The sequence below is a fragment of the Peromyscus maniculatus genome, chromosome 5 (genome assembly GCF_049852395.1).
Source record: "Peromyscus maniculatus bairdii isolate BWxNUB_F1_BW_parent chromosome 5, HU_Pman_BW_mat_3.1, whole genome shotgun sequence".
Classification (NCBI taxonomy): Eukaryota; Metazoa; Chordata; class Mammalia; order Rodentia; family Cricetidae; genus Peromyscus; species Peromyscus maniculatus.
In genome coordinates this window covers 22,506,444-22,522,650 of record NC_134856.1, presented here as the reverse complement: position 1 = coordinate 22,522,650, position 16,207 = coordinate 22,506,444, and the positions used below count along the sequence as shown (strand labels likewise).

General features: G+C 51.3%; 2 protein-coding genes across 7 annotated transcripts; one reads left to right on the top strand and one right to left on the bottom strand.

Moving 5' to 3' along the window:
- Positions 1-1,660: 1,660 nt before the first annotated feature.
- Positions 1,661-4,948, bottom strand: Trir (telomerase RNA component interacting RNase). 3 transcript variants are annotated; one of them, XM_006998373.4, is made up of 3 exons: positions 4,613-4,948; positions 2,293-2,370; positions 1,661-2,071 (listed from the first exon to the last, which is right to left on the bottom strand). In XM_006998373.4, exons 1-3 carry the CDS (start codon positions 4,946-4,948, stop codon positions 1,964-1,966), a joined length of 522 nt encoding a protein of 173 aa, XP_006998435.1. In that variant the 3' UTR covers positions 1,661-1,963. The 3 variants fall into 3 exon arrangements, with proteins under 3 accessions (XP_006998435.1, XP_042133331.1, XP_042133329.1); XM_042277397.2 differs by lacking the exon at positions 1,661-2,071 and having other exon boundaries at positions 2,294-2,370; positions 4,636-4,948; XM_042277395.2 differs by lacking the exon at positions 1,661-2,071 and having other exon boundaries at positions 2,337-2,486.
- A 69-nt stretch (positions 4,949-5,017) lies between these two features.
- Positions 5,018-14,411, top strand: Get3 (guided entry of tail-anchored proteins factor 3, ATPase). 4 transcript variants are annotated; one of them, XM_015991226.3, is made up of 7 exons: positions 5,018-6,210; positions 7,282-7,429; positions 12,290-12,438; positions 12,520-12,670; positions 13,272-13,379; positions 13,460-13,657; positions 14,074-14,411. In XM_015991226.3, exons 2-7 carry the CDS (start codon positions 7,427-7,429, stop codon positions 14,203-14,205), a joined length of 741 nt encoding a protein of 246 aa, XP_015846712.1. In that variant the 5' UTR covers positions 5,018-6,210; positions 7,282-7,426; the 3' UTR covers positions 14,206-14,411. The 4 variants fall into 4 exon arrangements, with proteins under 4 accessions (XP_015846712.1, XP_042133327.1, XP_006998434.1 ...); XM_042277393.2 differs by having other exon boundaries at positions 12,225-12,438; XM_006998372.4 differs by lacking the exon at positions 5,018-6,210 and adding an exon at positions 6,312-6,544.
- The last annotated feature ends 1,796 nt before the right edge of the window (positions 14,412-16,207 follow it).

Here is a 16,207-nt window from a genome sequence, read left to right as displayed (position 1 = left end):
CAAGAGGGCTGTGACTCACCCAAACATGTACTTGAATTTCCTTTCACTTTTCCTAGGTCACATATCTGGTCAGACTCTGTGACGGGAAGGGCCTGGATTTCAACTCGTCCTGTTTATTGACACACTCCAGAATAGAGGCCAAGCTGCTACAATGGTGACCTACTTGTGTCTATGTGTGCTTAAGATCCAACTGTTGCTGGCTTCCAAAGAGGTGGCCACAGAGTTGACTCCATTAGTTTGTGTTTTCTCCCCTATCCTCAACCCACCCTCCAACTCCTCTGAAGACCTATGAACCCTAGAAGATCATACCTACTACTACCTCTGCCTGGAGCACTTTCAAGAACATTCCACACTACCTTGCCACCTTTGGGATCTAGAGCAAATCTTCTCAAGCTGTCAACCCTGACCAACTTTATTTTTTGTATGTGGTTATTGGAAAGAGTCTACATGAGACAAGGGTTACCCTAAACTCCTGATCCACCTGCCTCCACCTCCCAAGCACTGAGCTCACGCATGGCATGAGTCACCAAGCCCACTCCTACATCGTATGTGTTAACTGAGTGAATGAACACAGTGCCTTCAGATTGCTTTGTCAGAAAGGTCAGGGGCACCACCTCAACACTCCAGGATCAGAGCTATTTGTCCTTCCTCAGGTCCCATCACAGATTGCTGTTGTACAACCTGTCTTTATAGTGTCTTGAGACTTCTACTGAGACACTTCCTCACCTCCAGACTTTGATCAAATGTCACCTAAGGAGCTGTTGAGGGCATTGATGCTCTCCCAGAGGACCCAGGCTGAATTCCTAGCAACTACATGACAGCTCACAACCAGCTGTAACTCTAGTTCCAGGGGATCTGCTGCTATCTTGGTCTCCACAGGTACCAGGCATCCATGTGGTATACAGACATGCATAAAAGCAAAAAATAAAGATTTTTAAAAGTGACATATGGGCTGGAGAAAATCTATCAACCATTAAAGGCTAGGCTCTCAACCAAAAAAATATAAAAAGAGGCCTAAAATAGACATCCCCTCCCCCAGCAAGCCTCTATCCTATCCCTGTTAGTAGTCACCACCCAAAAAGCCTTCCCTGCTTTCTTCCCATCTGCCTCCTCTAAGGACAGGGAGAGTGCAGGGTAGTTAATGCTCTGATCCCCAGAGTCCAGAACAGCCTTGGTATATGGTGGTAAGTGCTTGGTCACTATCTGGGGAATAAATAAAATAGCAGCTCTGAATTAACCAAAACCTAAGATTAGTGCCCAGCACACAAAGGAGTGCTGGAGACTGAACAGTGCCTGATGTGCACCGGACAAGCACACTCACACTTAAGTACAACCCAAGTCACAGTAACCTGAGACTGTGAGGGCACTTGGAAGGTAGTACATATCCACACCATGCTGCCAAGGGAGGAAACCAACCCGTGCAGCACATGAGACCCTGTCTCAAAATAAAAACACAAACCAGACAGGACGTTAGGTGCCACAGTTACTAAAGAGGGAAGAAAGATGTCTTGAGGGTACATGACAGGCCGCATGGTCCCTGGCTACAGAACTTCCCTTCACCTTCTCACATGGGTCCACTCCAGCACTGGTAGGTGTGGCAGTCACCAGTGGGGACAGTCTTAGTTGGGAGACCGCAAAGACGACACACCAAGCACACAGCTCCAGCACTAAATCAGGTTCTTTACTTCTCAGAAGTGACTGCTAAAAGAAGGACAGCAAGAGAGACAGACAGAGCCAGAGAAAGCGAGGTGGTGGGAAGAAAGGGGACAGTAAACCACTGGTCTAGTGAGTCTCAGGAGGCAAGTGCTCAAGGTAAAAAAAGAGTCCTGGAGAATGGTCTGCGGCCACGGGAAGCGCCTTGGTTTCCTTCTGTGTATCAGTCCTCCAGGAAGGTCGCTGCCATTACCGCCTTAAATAGTTATGTACATTGCAGAGTCCCAGGCAGTGAGCACCCAGGAGGGGGTCATTTCACCAGGGGCCGAGTTTTATCATCGTCACCGCACTGGTGGGCTTTGTACTTTTTCACTTCTGCCATGTACTTGGCCCATGCGTCACCTTTACTTGTTAATACCTGTGGGGTTGGAGGAGGGGAGGACTGGTTGGAAGACAGATGCCCGTGAAGCTGGGGACAAGAGTCGGGAACACCATGACAGATGCCCCACCCCCTGATGTCACACTAAAATGCAGAGGCAGGTTATCTGGGGACCTACCACCCTACCAGGCCCACCCACCCAAAGCCTGAGTCTGGAAGGAAAAGGCAGTTAAGGTGGCACCCCTAGCCAGCCCACTCACCTCATCCTCCGTCTTCTGCTTCTTGGCTACTATTCCCGTCTTGAGGGCTAGTTTGTTTCCGCCTCTGCGCTTGCCCACCTGGGTGAAGGGACAGAAGACTGCAAGGGTTACAGGAGCCGGGCCCGCCCTTGGCGGGGCTGAGGCCCACTACACCTTCCTATCGACGCCTCGCCCAGCTCCTCCAGCCGGCCGACCTGCGCAGCAATCAGAGAGGAGCACACTGGACTCAGCGCCTGCCCTGGGCTGCCACGCCCAGGCAGTCCTGGGCCCCAGGCTACCCTCCCAGGGGGCCAGAGGAGTGCTCACCTTACTGGGGACTGGCTCTGTCCTCACTCTTTCTGCCCAGGCCTCACCCTGTCCCGGACAGGCAGGGACCATATAGGTAGCAATACCTTTATTGAGCATTACTACATACCAAGCCTTATGTGCCACACAAAGGGTGCTGTGGTCGTGTTATCTCCTCTCACATTCAGTTATGCTGTTTGAAAGGTAACAACCACCCCATTTAGAGAAAAACACAAGTGTCTGGGAGGGACAGGACAGGCTGTTAACAAGCCAGCAATACTCATGATCAGAATGTGCAAAGCCAGGCAGAGCATCCTGAATCACAAAGTATCCTTAATTCTCCTGTCCTGATCTGGCCTGGCTTTTTTAAGGATGTAACTATAATGGCTACTCATGAACAAATGAAAATAATAGTAACACTACTGCTGCTCCCATTTCTGGAAAAGGTTTCAACCTCTACTCTTGACTGTCACTTTCTACTTCCTTTAAGAACAGTCTTGCTCTGGATTTTTACCCTGGTATCCCATCTTCTCCCCTTAATTGGGGGCCTCTAAGACAACATCCTGTGCTCACCCTTCAACTAGGCATCAGACACTGCAGATGGAATCTAGGATCTCAAGCACTCAAAGCAATCTAACACAGAGCTAAACCCCCATACCTCTTGTTTACTTTAAGCTGGGTCTCACAAAGCTGCTCAGGCTGGCTCTGAATTCATTCTGTACTTGAGACCCTCCAGTCTCAGCTCCCACACAAACACACCCTTTTTGTGTTGTTTCTAGAAACAGGTTACTGCTATGTAACCTTGGCTGAATTCAAACTCTGCAACCCTCCTGTCTCAACCTCTACAGTGCTAGGATTACACGTATGTACCACCCTGTCTGCCTCATACACCCTTTTAAGAGGTAAAGAAACTTGAGCCTTACCCCAAACCATAGAGCTGGATCCAGGATTTATTTGACCCACATCTGCTATCCTAAAACTAACATTTCTTCCTCCCCACTACAGGGCCTCTAACGCAGTGCCTGAGACAAAGCAAGCTCAAAACTAACACAAATTATATATGCAACTTATTTAACCTAGCGCTCAACCTGGTACTCTTGGCTTTTTCAGCTAGCTCATTCTTTGTCACCCCATGCACTGTAGGATACTGAACAGCATTCCTGTATCTACCCACAGACGTCACTAGCGTCTCCTCTCAGAGTTTTAACAACCAAAATGTCTACAGACTTTACAAAATACATGAGGGTAAGGAGACTTGTCCCCAGTAGAGAACCACTGGTCTAGCTCTTTCTCTAGGAGTCTGTACTGACTTTTCTATGGGATACTCATATCCCATAGAAAGGTAAAATGATGTCAATTATTAGAACTACAGAAAATCAGGATAGGCAACCCAGGCTCCAAACAAACCACGTTCTGTTCTGTCAGATTCACCACTGAATACCCATCACAAGGTACGGTGCTCCATAAACGGACAACAGTTAAATGATACAGAAAGAAATCGAATGATCTTCCTAAGGTCACAAAGTCAGTGCCTTGCTTTCTGTTGTTGGTTGGTTTTGTTTAATTAGGACAGGCTCTCACTTTCGAATCCTCGGTCTTCTTGAATCCGGAGTGCTGGTATTGCAAGGCCACCACGCCCGGCTACGGTCCGTGGTCTGAGTCTAACGAATACAGCAGACTCGGAATCTGAATTTGTCCCCTCCTTTTCCCTCAAATTGTGTGTTTGGGTCCCCACTATTCAAAGTCTGGGTACAAATCAAACAGGCATCTTAGCATCTAGGGTCCCCTATCCCCAGAGCGCTGCTTCCAATGCAATTTCCCGGTTCCCAGGTCCCGCGAGTGAGACCTGGAGGTTCCCACTACCGCCCAGAAACACCTCTCGTCCGGAATCCAGGTTCAACATTCTCAGCAAGCGACCGGGACCGTCCGGGCATCCCGGCTGCGGACTGCCTGGGACCAGGACGCCCCTTCCCGGGCCCGACTCCCCCTGCCAACACGGGCCCCGGCGCCCGCCCCCACCCCCGCGGCTCCTTACGAAGCTGAGTGTGGGGCCCGGGCCGCCCTTCCTCTTCGGATTCCCTGGGCCCGCCGCGGCGGAGGCCGATGGGTCGGGTCGCTGCGGGCCCGGGGGTGGCTCCTCCTGCCGCTGCCGCTGCTCCTCCTCCATCTTCCGCTTGAACAGCTCCAGGAAGCTGCCGTCGTTGGCGAACAAGTTCACACCGCCGGACACCGGGCTTGAGCCCGACACCTCGTCGTCCCCGCTCTCGGGGGACGTTCCTGGCCCCGACTCAGCCCATCGGCTCCTGCCGCCGCCCGCCGGGCCGGGCGCCTCCCGACCCGGAGGCTCCGCCCGTCTCCCTCGGGCAGCCATTTTGTCGCCAGGTGCCGCGCAAGGGGCTTCGGGAAAGGCTCTCGGACCGCGCGCTCGGCGCGGGACGGGCTTCGTCTGAAGCGCTGCATGCTGGGAAGAGAGGCGTGATCACAGAAGCCCACGCGGAGTGGGCGGGGCTTGGGTGGGGCAAAGGTGCTCTGACCCGGCGACCCGGGGGAGGAGCCCAGAAGCCGGGTTCCTTCCCTCTGTTCCTCGGATTTGCCTAATCCTGCCAGCACGAGTTCGTTAAGCAGACAGAAGCATAGAACCATCGTCTGGGACCCGAGTTCCCGCTAACGGCTGAGAGCACAGTCCCAGTCGGCCACCAGAACTCTGTGATTGAAAGGACCTTGTTTGGGGACTGCGTGCTCCGTTGACTCTTGGGAACTTGGGTGGCCTCTAACTAGGTCTGGAAAGCATATCTATCTAACTTGGTACCTCCTATTAGAGATGGAAGCTTCTCTAGGTTGGACATCTATCTCGGAATTTAACCTCTTACCTTTAAATAAGGATACTGCTGGCTACGTGCAGCTAGGTGCCCTGTCTGAGAGTAGTATTCTAGAAGCTGAGCACTCAAATGAAGCCGAAGATATTTCTAGGCTGAGTCCTTCTCTAAGATTTAATGTTCTGCGCTGAGTTCTGCACCAAGGGACTAAGAACCCTTGTATTCCTTCCAGAGAACAGGGATTCAATTCAAACAGCATTTGCTGAACTTGGAGCACACACGTGTACAAGGGGGGAGCACAACGCTAAGCGCAACAAGAGTTTCGGAAACTAAAGTTCTCTCTACAAGGACGACTGTTGCAGATATCATTCCTGCCCAGTATGGGTGTTCCGGGCACACAGGCAAAAGTCTGCAGTCCTTTATCGACCCTCAGCCAACTAACCGGTTCGTTCGTGATTGGTTTGCGGCAGGAGCCACGTGGCTCACAACCAACTGAGTAAGTGGCGGACAAGACGAGATGTTGAGGTACAAAATAGAAAGTAAGGAGGAAATGATCATCAGGAAACTGAGCCTATAGAATCGAGCCAAGAGACACCTCTGCTCTAACTTCAAAGATGTTTGACTGGTTGCTAAGGAGAGAGAGGTTGCCGCCTACAGGGACTTGAGCGTGACTAGTGGAAGTGAAACAAGCTACAGCCAATGAAAAGAGTACCGCAAGACTTAGGATCCAATCACTGGGAGGCAATACTGTGAGTCATACCAATACACTCACAAGACAGGGGAATTCTTAGAAAACTACAGACAGATGTTCACCAAGGTGAGTCCTCGACGCATAAAACGGTGACAATATAGCGTCTATTGTTCCTAAATGTCAATGCAGGAGTAGACTAAGTCAGGCTTCCCGCCTCCACAGGGATGTGGCAGATCCATTTCCCCTGTAGGTGTTTAGGACGTGGTGCGTCCCGCTTGATCACGTGAGCCGGCTCCAAGATGGCGGCAGGGGTGGCCGGGTGGGGGGTTGAGGCAGAGGAGTTCGAGGATGCTCCTGATGTGGAGCCGCTGGAACCCACGCTCAGCAATATCATCGAGCAGCGCAGCCTTAAGTGGATCTTCGTCGGGGGCAAAGGTGGCGTGGGTAAGACCACCTGCAGGTAAGGAGGCTCTGGTGGGGCCGAGAAGACGGGTGGGATGTACCACCGGACGAAGGGGAGGACAGGGACCGGCTCTTTCATCCCGAGCGGGGCAAAGCGAGCTGAGCGGGGCTCTTCGGGGTTGTACTCTCCGGAAGTTACCGCAGCTTGCCGAAGATACCTCCTGAATGCAAGCCTGGCGCCTTGAGTTGGATTATCCCTCTTTGGGTCTTGTGAATCCAGCGCGTGGTGTGTGCAGAGGAGTATTTCAATATCGCAGTCTCCTGGACAGTACCCCCTAGGAAGTTGATAGTAGAGGGAGGGACACTAATACAAGCTATTATAGTAGGACGAACCTTCCATTTGATGCCCAGCGCGGGAAGGAGTAGAAGGGAGTGTAAAAGGCACATGATTACAGTGCCTCAGTCCATTGAGAGGTGAAGTACGTGTTGTCCCTGAACGAGGGAGGAAGGGAGAGCAATCTGTGTTGGTTGGACAGCTGGACTGTGCCACTGCATACCCAAAAAGCAGGCACTCTAACAAGCCGAACGAGTCAACTGAACATTGCACACCAGTCCAATCCAAATGGAAGGGTCAGGTGGTGATCTCTGCAGATGTTAAGGCATGCTCCCATACTTGTTCTTAAGGTTCCTCTGATCCAGGTCCCTGTGGCCCGACCTTGCTCTCCTGCTATGAACCCCACTACCAGGGCTGGCTCCTTGCTCCTCACTCCTCGTCTTCCTTCTTCCTTTGTGCAGCTGCAGCCTGGCGGTCCAGCTCTCTAAAGGTCGTGAGAGTGTTCTAATCATTTCCACAGACCCAGCCCACAACATCTCAGATGCTTTTGATCAGAAGTTCTCCAAGGTGCCTACCAAGGTCAAAGGCTATGACAACCTCTTTGCTATGGTAGGTAAAGCTGGAACTGGCTCTGGCTGATGTTCCCTTTTTTGTTGTTGTTGCTGTTTGTTTGTTTGTTTGGTGGTTCGTTTTTTGAGACAGGGTTTCTCCGTGTAGTTTTGGTGCCTGTCCTGGATCTCACGCTGTAGACTTTGCTGGCCTTGAACTCACAGAGATCCCCCTGTCTCTGCCTCCCAAGTGCTGAGATAAAAGGAGTGCACTATCACGGCCTGGCATTTTGTTTTGTTTTATTTTATTTTAATGACAGGTGTTTTACCCAGAATGCACGCCTGATAACCATGCAGGCCAGATAACCATGCAGGCCAGAAGAGGGCATCAGATCCTCTGGGACTGGAGTTACAGATGGTTATGAGCCACCATCTGGGTGCTGGGAATCAAGCCCAAATGCTCAGGTGGAGCAGCCAGTGCTCTTAACCACTGAGCTCCAACCAGAAGGTCTTCTGGGGGCATACCTGCCAGCAGCCACCAGGCAGTTCATAGTCTACGTACTCATCTCTTTGGTGTCACCCTTTCCCTGCATACCCCTGAGGGACGTGTGGGAAGGACACCATTAAGGAACAGGAAGGTGACCAAATGGAGCTAAGCAAGCAAAGGGAAGGGAAGGAGAAGGAGGAAGAACCAACCAGAGGTAGGCACTGTGGGGTTTTGCTGGCCAAGCAAGCAGTTTGGCTTTGAGTGTAAGTTTGATAGAAGGCTTTTGGAGCTGGAAGGTTTCTCCGGTCCTGCCTGGCCCTGCAGTTGGGATGAATCTCTCCCTCCCGCGTCCCGCAACTGCTTGGTCCCAAGTAAACACACAGAGGTTTATATTATTTACAAACTGTATGGCCTATGAGTCAGGCTTCTTGTTACCTAGCTCTTATATCTTAGATTAACCCATGTGTATTAAATTATGCACTGCTACATGGGTTTGTGGCTTACCAGTACTTTTACATCTTGCTTCTCTTGGCGGCAGCTCTCAGCTTCTCTTTCCAGACTCTTTTCTCTTTCCTGTCTCTCTTGGATTTCCTGCCTGCCTCTAAGCTGCCTTGCCATAGGCCAAATCAACTTATACAACATATGTTCATAGCATACAGAAAGACGTCCCCCAGCAGGCTTTTTTTTAGAAAGCTATTCTTTTGAAGATTAACTTTATTTTTAGTTATATGTGCAGGGGGCCAGAGGTATCAGGTTCCCCTTGAGTTACCGGAAATTGTGAACTCCCACCCCTATGTGGGTACTGGAAATTGAATGAGGGTCCTCTAGAAAGCAGTACACGCTCTCAACTGCTGAGCCATCTCTCTAGCCCCATACTCATGTTTTTTGTCTTGTTGTTATTGTGTTGGTGGTGGTGGTGGTGCTGCTGCTGCTGGTGCTTGAGATGAAGCCCACGGCATCCATCCAGCATGCTAGGCCATTATTCAGTCTCATTCCCAGCTTTCGAGTTCATGCTTTGTAAAGGGCTGGGCATGGTGACGCATACCTTTAATCCCAGCACTAGAGAAGTAGAGGCAGGTGGATCACTATAAATTTGAGGCCAGCAGGGCTCCATAGTAGGACCCTTTCTTTAAAAATATTATAGTGCCTGGCCCGGGGTGATGGCACACGCCTTTAATCCCAGCACTCAGGAGGCAGAGCCAGGCGGATCTCTGTGAGTTCAAGGCCAGCTACAGAGCGAGTTCCAGGACAGCTAGGGCTACATAGACAAACCCTGCCTGAAAAACAAAACAAAACAAAACAAAGAAATCCCATGTCTGGCTGTCATATGGAAATTAGATTGCAAGTCAAGGGTGAAATCAGGAAGAGTAGCGAGAAGGCTGAGGGTTTACATAGGTCACATCTTCATGTTTTCTGTGTGTGTGTGTGTGTGTGTGTGTGTGTGTGTGTGTGTGTGTGTGTGTGTGTATACAACCATGCCCATACGCCATTATGGAGGTATCAGGACACCTCCAGATACTGGGATACTGATGTTTGCTCTTCCCCCTGGTTTGAGGCAGAGTCTCTCGTTTACAGCTGTATGCACGAGGCCAGGTGGCCAGAGAGTTGCCACAGGTTCCCCACCTCCCACCTCTTATCTCAACATAGCAGCCCTGGGATTAGGGAGTCATGCTACCATGCCCACCTTTGCATGGGTTCTGGAGACCCAAATTTTGGTCCCCACACTTACACAAGTGCTTTATCCACTAGGCCATCCTTCTTTTTTTTTTTTTTTTTTTTTTTTAACACGTGTATGTGTGTGTGTTTAAGATTTATTTATTTACCATGTACACAGTATGCCTGTACACCAGAAGAAGGCACCAGATCTCATTACAGATGGTTGTGAGCTGTCATGTGGGTGCTGAGAATTGAACTCAGGACCTCTGGAAGAACAGCCAGTGCTCTTAACCCCTGAGCCATCTCTCCAGCCCTATGTGTGTGTTTGTGTGACTATGTGTGGCATGTTCTGCTTTCCTGCAGTGCTTGGAGAGTTATGAAGAAGACTTCAGATCCCCTAGAACTAAGGATATAAGTAGTTGTGAAATGCCTGGTGTGGGTGCTGGGACTCAAACCTACCTTCCCTGCGAGAGCAGCCAGTGCTCTTAACCACTAAGGCATCTCCTTAAGCCTCATTATTCTGAGTTTTTTATTTGTTTGTTTTGAGACTGAGTCTCATGTAGGCTAGTGTGGCCTCAACCTTGTAGCCAAGGACAATCTTAAACTTAATGATCCTCCTCCAAAGTGTGGGGATGACAGGCATATGTCATGGTGCCTGCCAAAAACTGATTGGTTTCGCTTCATTTTTTTGTGTGTGCATTGATGTTATGTCTGCATGTATGTCTGTGCACCAAGTGGATGTGGTGCCCTCAGGTCCAGAAGAGGGCGTTGGATCCCCTGGGAATGGATTTATATGTGGTGGTGAACCTCCATGTGGTTGCTGGGAATTGAACCTGGGTCCTCTGGAACAGCAACCAAGACTCTTAACTTCTGAGCCATTTCTCCAGTGCCTAAGATTGCTTGGTTTTGGTTTAATGAGGGAAATAGTAACTGGCCTCTAACTCACAGAGATCCGCCTGGCTCTGCCTCCCGAGTGCTGGGATTAAAGGTGTGCACCACCACCGCCCAGCCATCTTTTCTTTTTAAGTTTTTTTTCCAGAAATAGGGATTGAACTCAGGGCCCGGTGCATACTAGGCCAGATTCACCACTGAACTCCCCAGCCCTTTTCTTCTTTGTTATTGTTGTGTGTGTGACTGAACGCTTCTTTTCTTCTCCCTTCAGTGGAGTCCAGGATAGAACTCGCGTCCTCAGGCTCCCCGAGCGAGTTTCTCTATGTGTTGAGCCTTCTCAGTTTTGTTTGTGGCTTTGCTCTTGCTGTTTTCAGGCTGGGTCTCACTGCGTTTACAGCCAGCTTTAGCTCACTCTGTAGCATTGGTAGATCTTGAACCTCTCTGCCTCATTCTTCTGAGTACTTGGGATTACAAGTCTATACTGCCAGGCCCAGCCAGGGCTGCCTTTTCTTGCAAGGGCCAGGCCTTCCACAGTGAGTGAGACAGGGGACATTTGAGGAGGGAGTAGGGGTAGCATCTGTTGGAGATGTCATTAGGAATGGGGGCAGGTATGACTGAGGTATGTTTTTGCCCCCAAAACAGCAATACCAAACAGCTAGGGAAAAGCAGAGTGGGGAGCCTGTCAACAGTAAAGTAAAAGGAGAGTTGGCAGAAGCTTCCCATGTAGCCTAGACTGGGTAAGGGAGCAGACCAAGGCTGGGGCTGTATCTCAGTAATAGAGCTCTTATCTAAAACCTACCAGTCAGAGGCTGGGGCCATGGGGGCAAGTGCTCAGCTAGAATCCACCTTTAAGGGGCTTGGGAATTGCTCAGTGGTAAAGACTCTGCTTAGAATCTCGCAGTGAGGCTGAAGGCATAACTTGATGGGAGCACTGGCCTAGCCTGTATAAAGCCCTTGGTTCCACCTGCAACACTACCCTCAGCCCCTCCCTCCCCCTGCCAGAAAAAAAGAGAATAGAATACTGACCAAGAGGGACAGCAAATGGGCGGGGAGAGGAAACCAGATCACGTGAGCTGCAGAGAGCCGAGCCTGGTAGAACACACCTGTAATCCCAGCATTCAGGAACTTGAAGAAGGCCAGCCTCCACAATATAGTGATTACTTTCTTTTCGTTTGTTTATTTATTTATTTATTTATTTTATTTATTTATTTACTATGTATACAGCATGTATGACTGCAGGCCAGAAGAGGTCACTACAGATGGTTGTGAGCCACCATGTGGTTGCTGGGAATTGAACTCAGGACCTCTGGAAGAACAGCCAGTGCTCTTAACCTCTGAGCCATCTCCCCAGCCCCTACTTTCTTTCTTTAAAAAAAAATAAATAAAAGAATCTGCCAGGCTTTGGTGGCACACACCTTTAATCCCAGCACTCAGGAAACAGAGGCAGGTGGATATCTATGAGTTCAAAGTCTGCCTGGTCTACAGAGTTAGTTCCAGGACAGCCAAGGCTACACAAAGAAACCCTGTCTTGAAAAACCAAATAAATAAATAATAGAATTATACTCAAAGATGGCCCACATTAGAGGCATGATCTAAAAAATAGTCGGAGCTATCTGTGGTTGTATATTGGGAAGGCAAATTTTGGGTGGCAGACAGCTATGGGAATCCTGCAATGGGCATGGGTTTCAGCTTATCTTTGGGGCCTCCCCTAGTCCCAGTTTGCAATTTCTTACTTGATTGTGAAGGTTAAACCATTGATGGGACAGACCCGGGATCCTATGTGGTTAGAGCCCTACATGGGCTTCCTCTGGCCTGCACCTAGGAGTTGAGACCCCCTCTGGGAGTCGGTCATCGCAGCAGCCTGAGTCTGGTCCCCTCGGCCCCCAGGAGATAGACCCCAGCCTGGGTGTGGCGGAGCTCCCCGACGAGTTCTTCGAGGAGGACAACATGCTGAGCATGGGCAAGAAGATGATGCAGGAGGCCATGAGTGCCTTCCCTGGCATTGATGAGGCCATGAGCTATGCTGAGGTCATGAGGTAAGCCTGGGAGGGCTTGGAGGGCTGCCTGCCTCCCCTGGGAGGGCCTCTGCTGTGAGCCTGACCCTCATCTCCCCTCAGGCTGGTGAAAGGCATGAATTTCTCAGTGGTAGTGTTCGACACAGCACCCACCGGCCACACACTCAGACTCCTGAACTTCCCCACCATCGTGGAGCGAGGCCTGGGCCGCCTCATGCAGATCAAGAACCAGATCAGCCCCTTCATCTCACAGGCAGGTGCCACATGCTCCTTCTGTCAGTGTCTTGCCGGGGCCATGTTCCATGTGGCAGAGCAAGAAGCATGGTCCCCTGTCTCCCCCGCTGTGAAATGGACTGCCTCCCTCCAAATCTCACCCGCTATGTGACCTCGAGTCAATCTTTCACTTCTCTGGTCTTCCTTTCCTTCTCTGTCAGCTGTAATGCTCATCCAACAGCACATACACTTGAAAAAAAAAAAAAAAAAAGGAAGGTCCAAGAATGGTTCTGTGGATTGTCAATAGTATGACACTTGTCCCCACTCCCATGTCTAGAGCATGCATATACTTTCCTCCAGCCTCACTCAGATAGTAGTGTCTGCTAGGTATCTACTTAGTGCTTAGCACCAGTCTGTAATAAAACCCATGGCAGCTCACATAGCAAACGGCTCTTGGAGGTAAGGTGTGGAGATGGAAAAACGGAGAATTCAGGAGGTCAGATATCTTGGCTTGTTTGCTCACAAAGTGGGAGAACTAAAATTACACAGACCTACCCACACCTTCCATGGAAATGCTGCAGTATTCAGCAAGCCCCTGGTGAGCCCAGGAAGGTGACAAACCTGTCCCCTCATCCCCACAGATGTGCAACATGCTGGGCCTGGGGGACATGAATGCTGACCAGCTGGCCTCCAAGCTAGAAGAGACATTGCCTGTCATCCGATCCGTTAGTGAGCAGTTCAAGGACCCTGTGAGTTGTGATCCAGCAGGTGGTGAGAGGCTCATGAGGATAGTGAGATCCCTTCCTTACTCTTGTCTTGTGCCCCACAGGAACAAACGACCTTCATTTGCGTGTGCATCGCCGAATTCTTGTCCTTGTACGAGACAGAGCGGCTGATCCAGGAGCTAGCTAAGTGCAAGATCGACACCCACAACATCATCGTCAACCAGCTCGTCTTCCCTGACCCTGAAAAACCCTGCAAGATGTGTGAGGCTCGCCACAAGATCCAGGCCAAATACCTGGACCAGGTGTGTCCACCTGCCCAGCCCCAGCCCGGCCAAGAATCCTGTATCTTTTACCGTTATTACCTTTGAGGGCTGGGGCTGTAGCTCAGTAGAGAGAGACAGAGGGACGGAGAGAGTTCATTTGGGTCTTGCTGTGGATCATACGTGAGGCTTCTTACATGCTTAGCAATACTCTTCTGCAGAGCCATGCCCCAGACCTGTCTGACCTCTGTGCCTCCTGGTGACCTACCCTCTTCCAACTCCTGGTCCTTCTGTGTCTGGAGGACTGAGGCTGGACTGGGAAGCATGGCATCTAGTCCAGTCCGGGACTTGCTAGCTCCACTCCCACTCACTATATCAAGAGGCCTCTGCCCTAACCTGCCCCCCCCCCCTTGGGAACCCCTTCTGCCCTGAATCTCTGCTCTCTGACCTGGTTACAGATGGAAGACCTGTATGAAGACTTTCACATTGTGAAGCTGCCACTGTTACCCCACGAGGTTCGGGGAGCCGATAAAGTCAACACCTTCTCTGCCCTGCTCCTGGAGCCCTACAAGCCCCCCAGCACCCAGTAGCACCACTGCTCGTCCCAGCTGCTGCCACTTCACAGCCTCCTCTTTCTCTGTGGGCAGAGTTTGCACAGAGTCCCCCACAGTACAGGGGGAGCCACTTAGGAGGTGGGACGTTGGGAGGAGGTCTGTTCCCCCTGGTGGGGCCTGGGAGGCTACAATGCCCCCCACCTCTCCCTGCCTCACACTCCTCAATAAAATAATCTTAAACAGCTGTTTGTGAATGGAGGCGTGGGTGGGAAGCACCCATGGGCAGCCCTGTAGATCTACACTGCACAGAAGTCACTGTGCCCCTGTCACACAGGTCCAGCCAGAGCACACACACCCAGGGTGATACGTGTTTGTGGTAACAGTTGTGGAAAGGGGCTATCTTGGGTAAAAGAGAAGCCTGGTCTTAAAGAGATCCTTTCTAGGGCTTCAAAGCCTATAATGAAAGCATTTGCTCCCTTCCTTAAAAACTCAAGAGTGTGCCAGGTGTAGAGGTAGGTGGGATCTCTGAGTTCAAGGCCAGCCTGGTCTATAAAGCAACTTTTAGGACAGGCATGGTTGTTACACAGGTGAAACCCTGTCTCCAAAAAAAAAAAAGAAGAAGAAGAAGAAGTCAGAGTGTGGGAATCTTGAGGCTCCGCAGCCAGCCTCAGGCTAGAGAACGGATTAAGCAGGCATTGAGCCCAACACCACCTGCTGTTTAGTTTGGGAATTCGTGGGCGCCCTGGGCAGAGGCTGGTCCTGCCAGACTGGGGATTAAGGATCTGTATGTACACCCCCTAGTTCCTGCCTTCCTGGGATGCTTCCAGCCCCCCCCCTCCCCCCCGGGGTGGAACTAATGAGGACTGGCGGTTGGCAGAGGATGCTGGGGTTCCCTTAAGACTGGACCTGCTTTCAGAGAAGGCTTCCAGAAGCTCCCCCAGTACAGGCCTCCAGCTGTTCCGAGCTTTACTCCTATAGCCCTTAAATTGGGGACCTGAACTGTGGCACAATTCTCAGCACGTCTTTGAAGAAGCTACTTAGTAGCCCCTGTCCCCTCCCTTGTCCTGGCACCTGCTGAACAACCACTATAATGGACACCTGAAAGACTGGGAATAAAACATGACTTCTGAGTGTTCTCCAAGTTCCAAGCCACAGCTGCTTGGTGTGAGGGGACAAAAAGGGGTGCTGGAAGACATACATGACTCAGAAATGTTCCTGGTACAACCAGGGTCTAGACATGCCCGGGAATGCATGCATGTCTCGCGCCTAGACTTGCCCTCCACTGGACTGGGTGTGTGCGAGCTGGTATGGGCACGTTGGAGTGACAGATGGAAACAGAAGGAAGCAGCCATAGGGAAGAAGGACCACGGAATCCAAGCCCATACTGCCTGGGTTCAGAACCTAGCTGCTGACTGTCGTCAGAGGCGAGGTTTGCCTTTGAGGCTGGTGGAAACAACAGGAACCATCTCCCTGCTGGCACAGGGTTTTCTCCCCAGCACCCAGCTCAGACCTCACTAAGAGTCATGTGCTAGTGCCGTGAGAGGGCATGTGAACCAGGCAACCTGCCCTCCCGACCAGTTGGGGGTCGGAGGAACTGTGGGAATGCGTGTGTGCTGGGGGAGAAGGGGAAAGCTGCGGGGAGCGCAAGGACACCTGCTAGGCAGTCGGGGCAGCCTGTCCAAGAACAGCCTGTCCAGTGCCCGGGCCTGCAGCTGGCAGCGTCGCCCAGCCAGCTATCGCTGCTGGAGTTTATAGGCTGCTGGGCAGCTGGGCAGCGGAGATAGAGGGCCAAGGGTGACCAGCCCGAGCTGGTTCCTAATTTACCCAGGTGGGGCAGACATCTGCCAGCCTGGGAACACTGTGTCCTGGCCAGATGGGCCTCTCCCCGTGGTGCTGCACTGGGTCGTTCCCACCTGGGCTGCGAGGCAGGTGGATACCAAGGGACTCATGGGGACCTCCGAGCACCCCTCCCAGGTCGGACCCTGAGCCTCTGCCCCTCTCATACCCATGTATCTGGACATGCTTGAGGTTGGGGGTG

Bases quoted from the DNA above. Each gene is read 5' to 3' on its own strand.
- Get3 (XM_006998372.4), top strand. From the start codon at position 6,384: ATGGCGGCAGGGGTGGCCGGGTGGGGGGTTGAGGCAGAGGAGTTCGAG. The intron at 6,545-7,281 runs GTAAGGAGGCTC...TCCTTTGTGCAG, and splicing joins GTGGGTAAGACCACCTGCAG to CTGCAGCCTGGCGGTCCAGC. The intron at 13,380-13,459 runs GTGAGTTGTGAT...TGTGCCCCACAG, and splicing joins GTGAGCAGTTCAAGGACCCT to GAACAAACGACCTTCATTTG.
- Trir (XM_006998373.4), bottom strand. From the start codon at position 4,948: ATGGCTGCCCGAGGGAGACGGGCGGAGCCTCCGGGTCGGGAGGCGCCC. The intron at 2,371-4,612 runs GTAAGGAGCCGC...CCCTTCACCCAG, and splicing joins CGGGCCCCACACTCAGCTTC to GTGGGCAAGCGCAGAGGCGG. The intron at 2,072-2,292 runs GTGAGTGGGCTG...CCAACCCCACAG, and splicing joins AGCAGAAGACGGAGGATGAG to GTATTAACAAGTAAAGGTGA.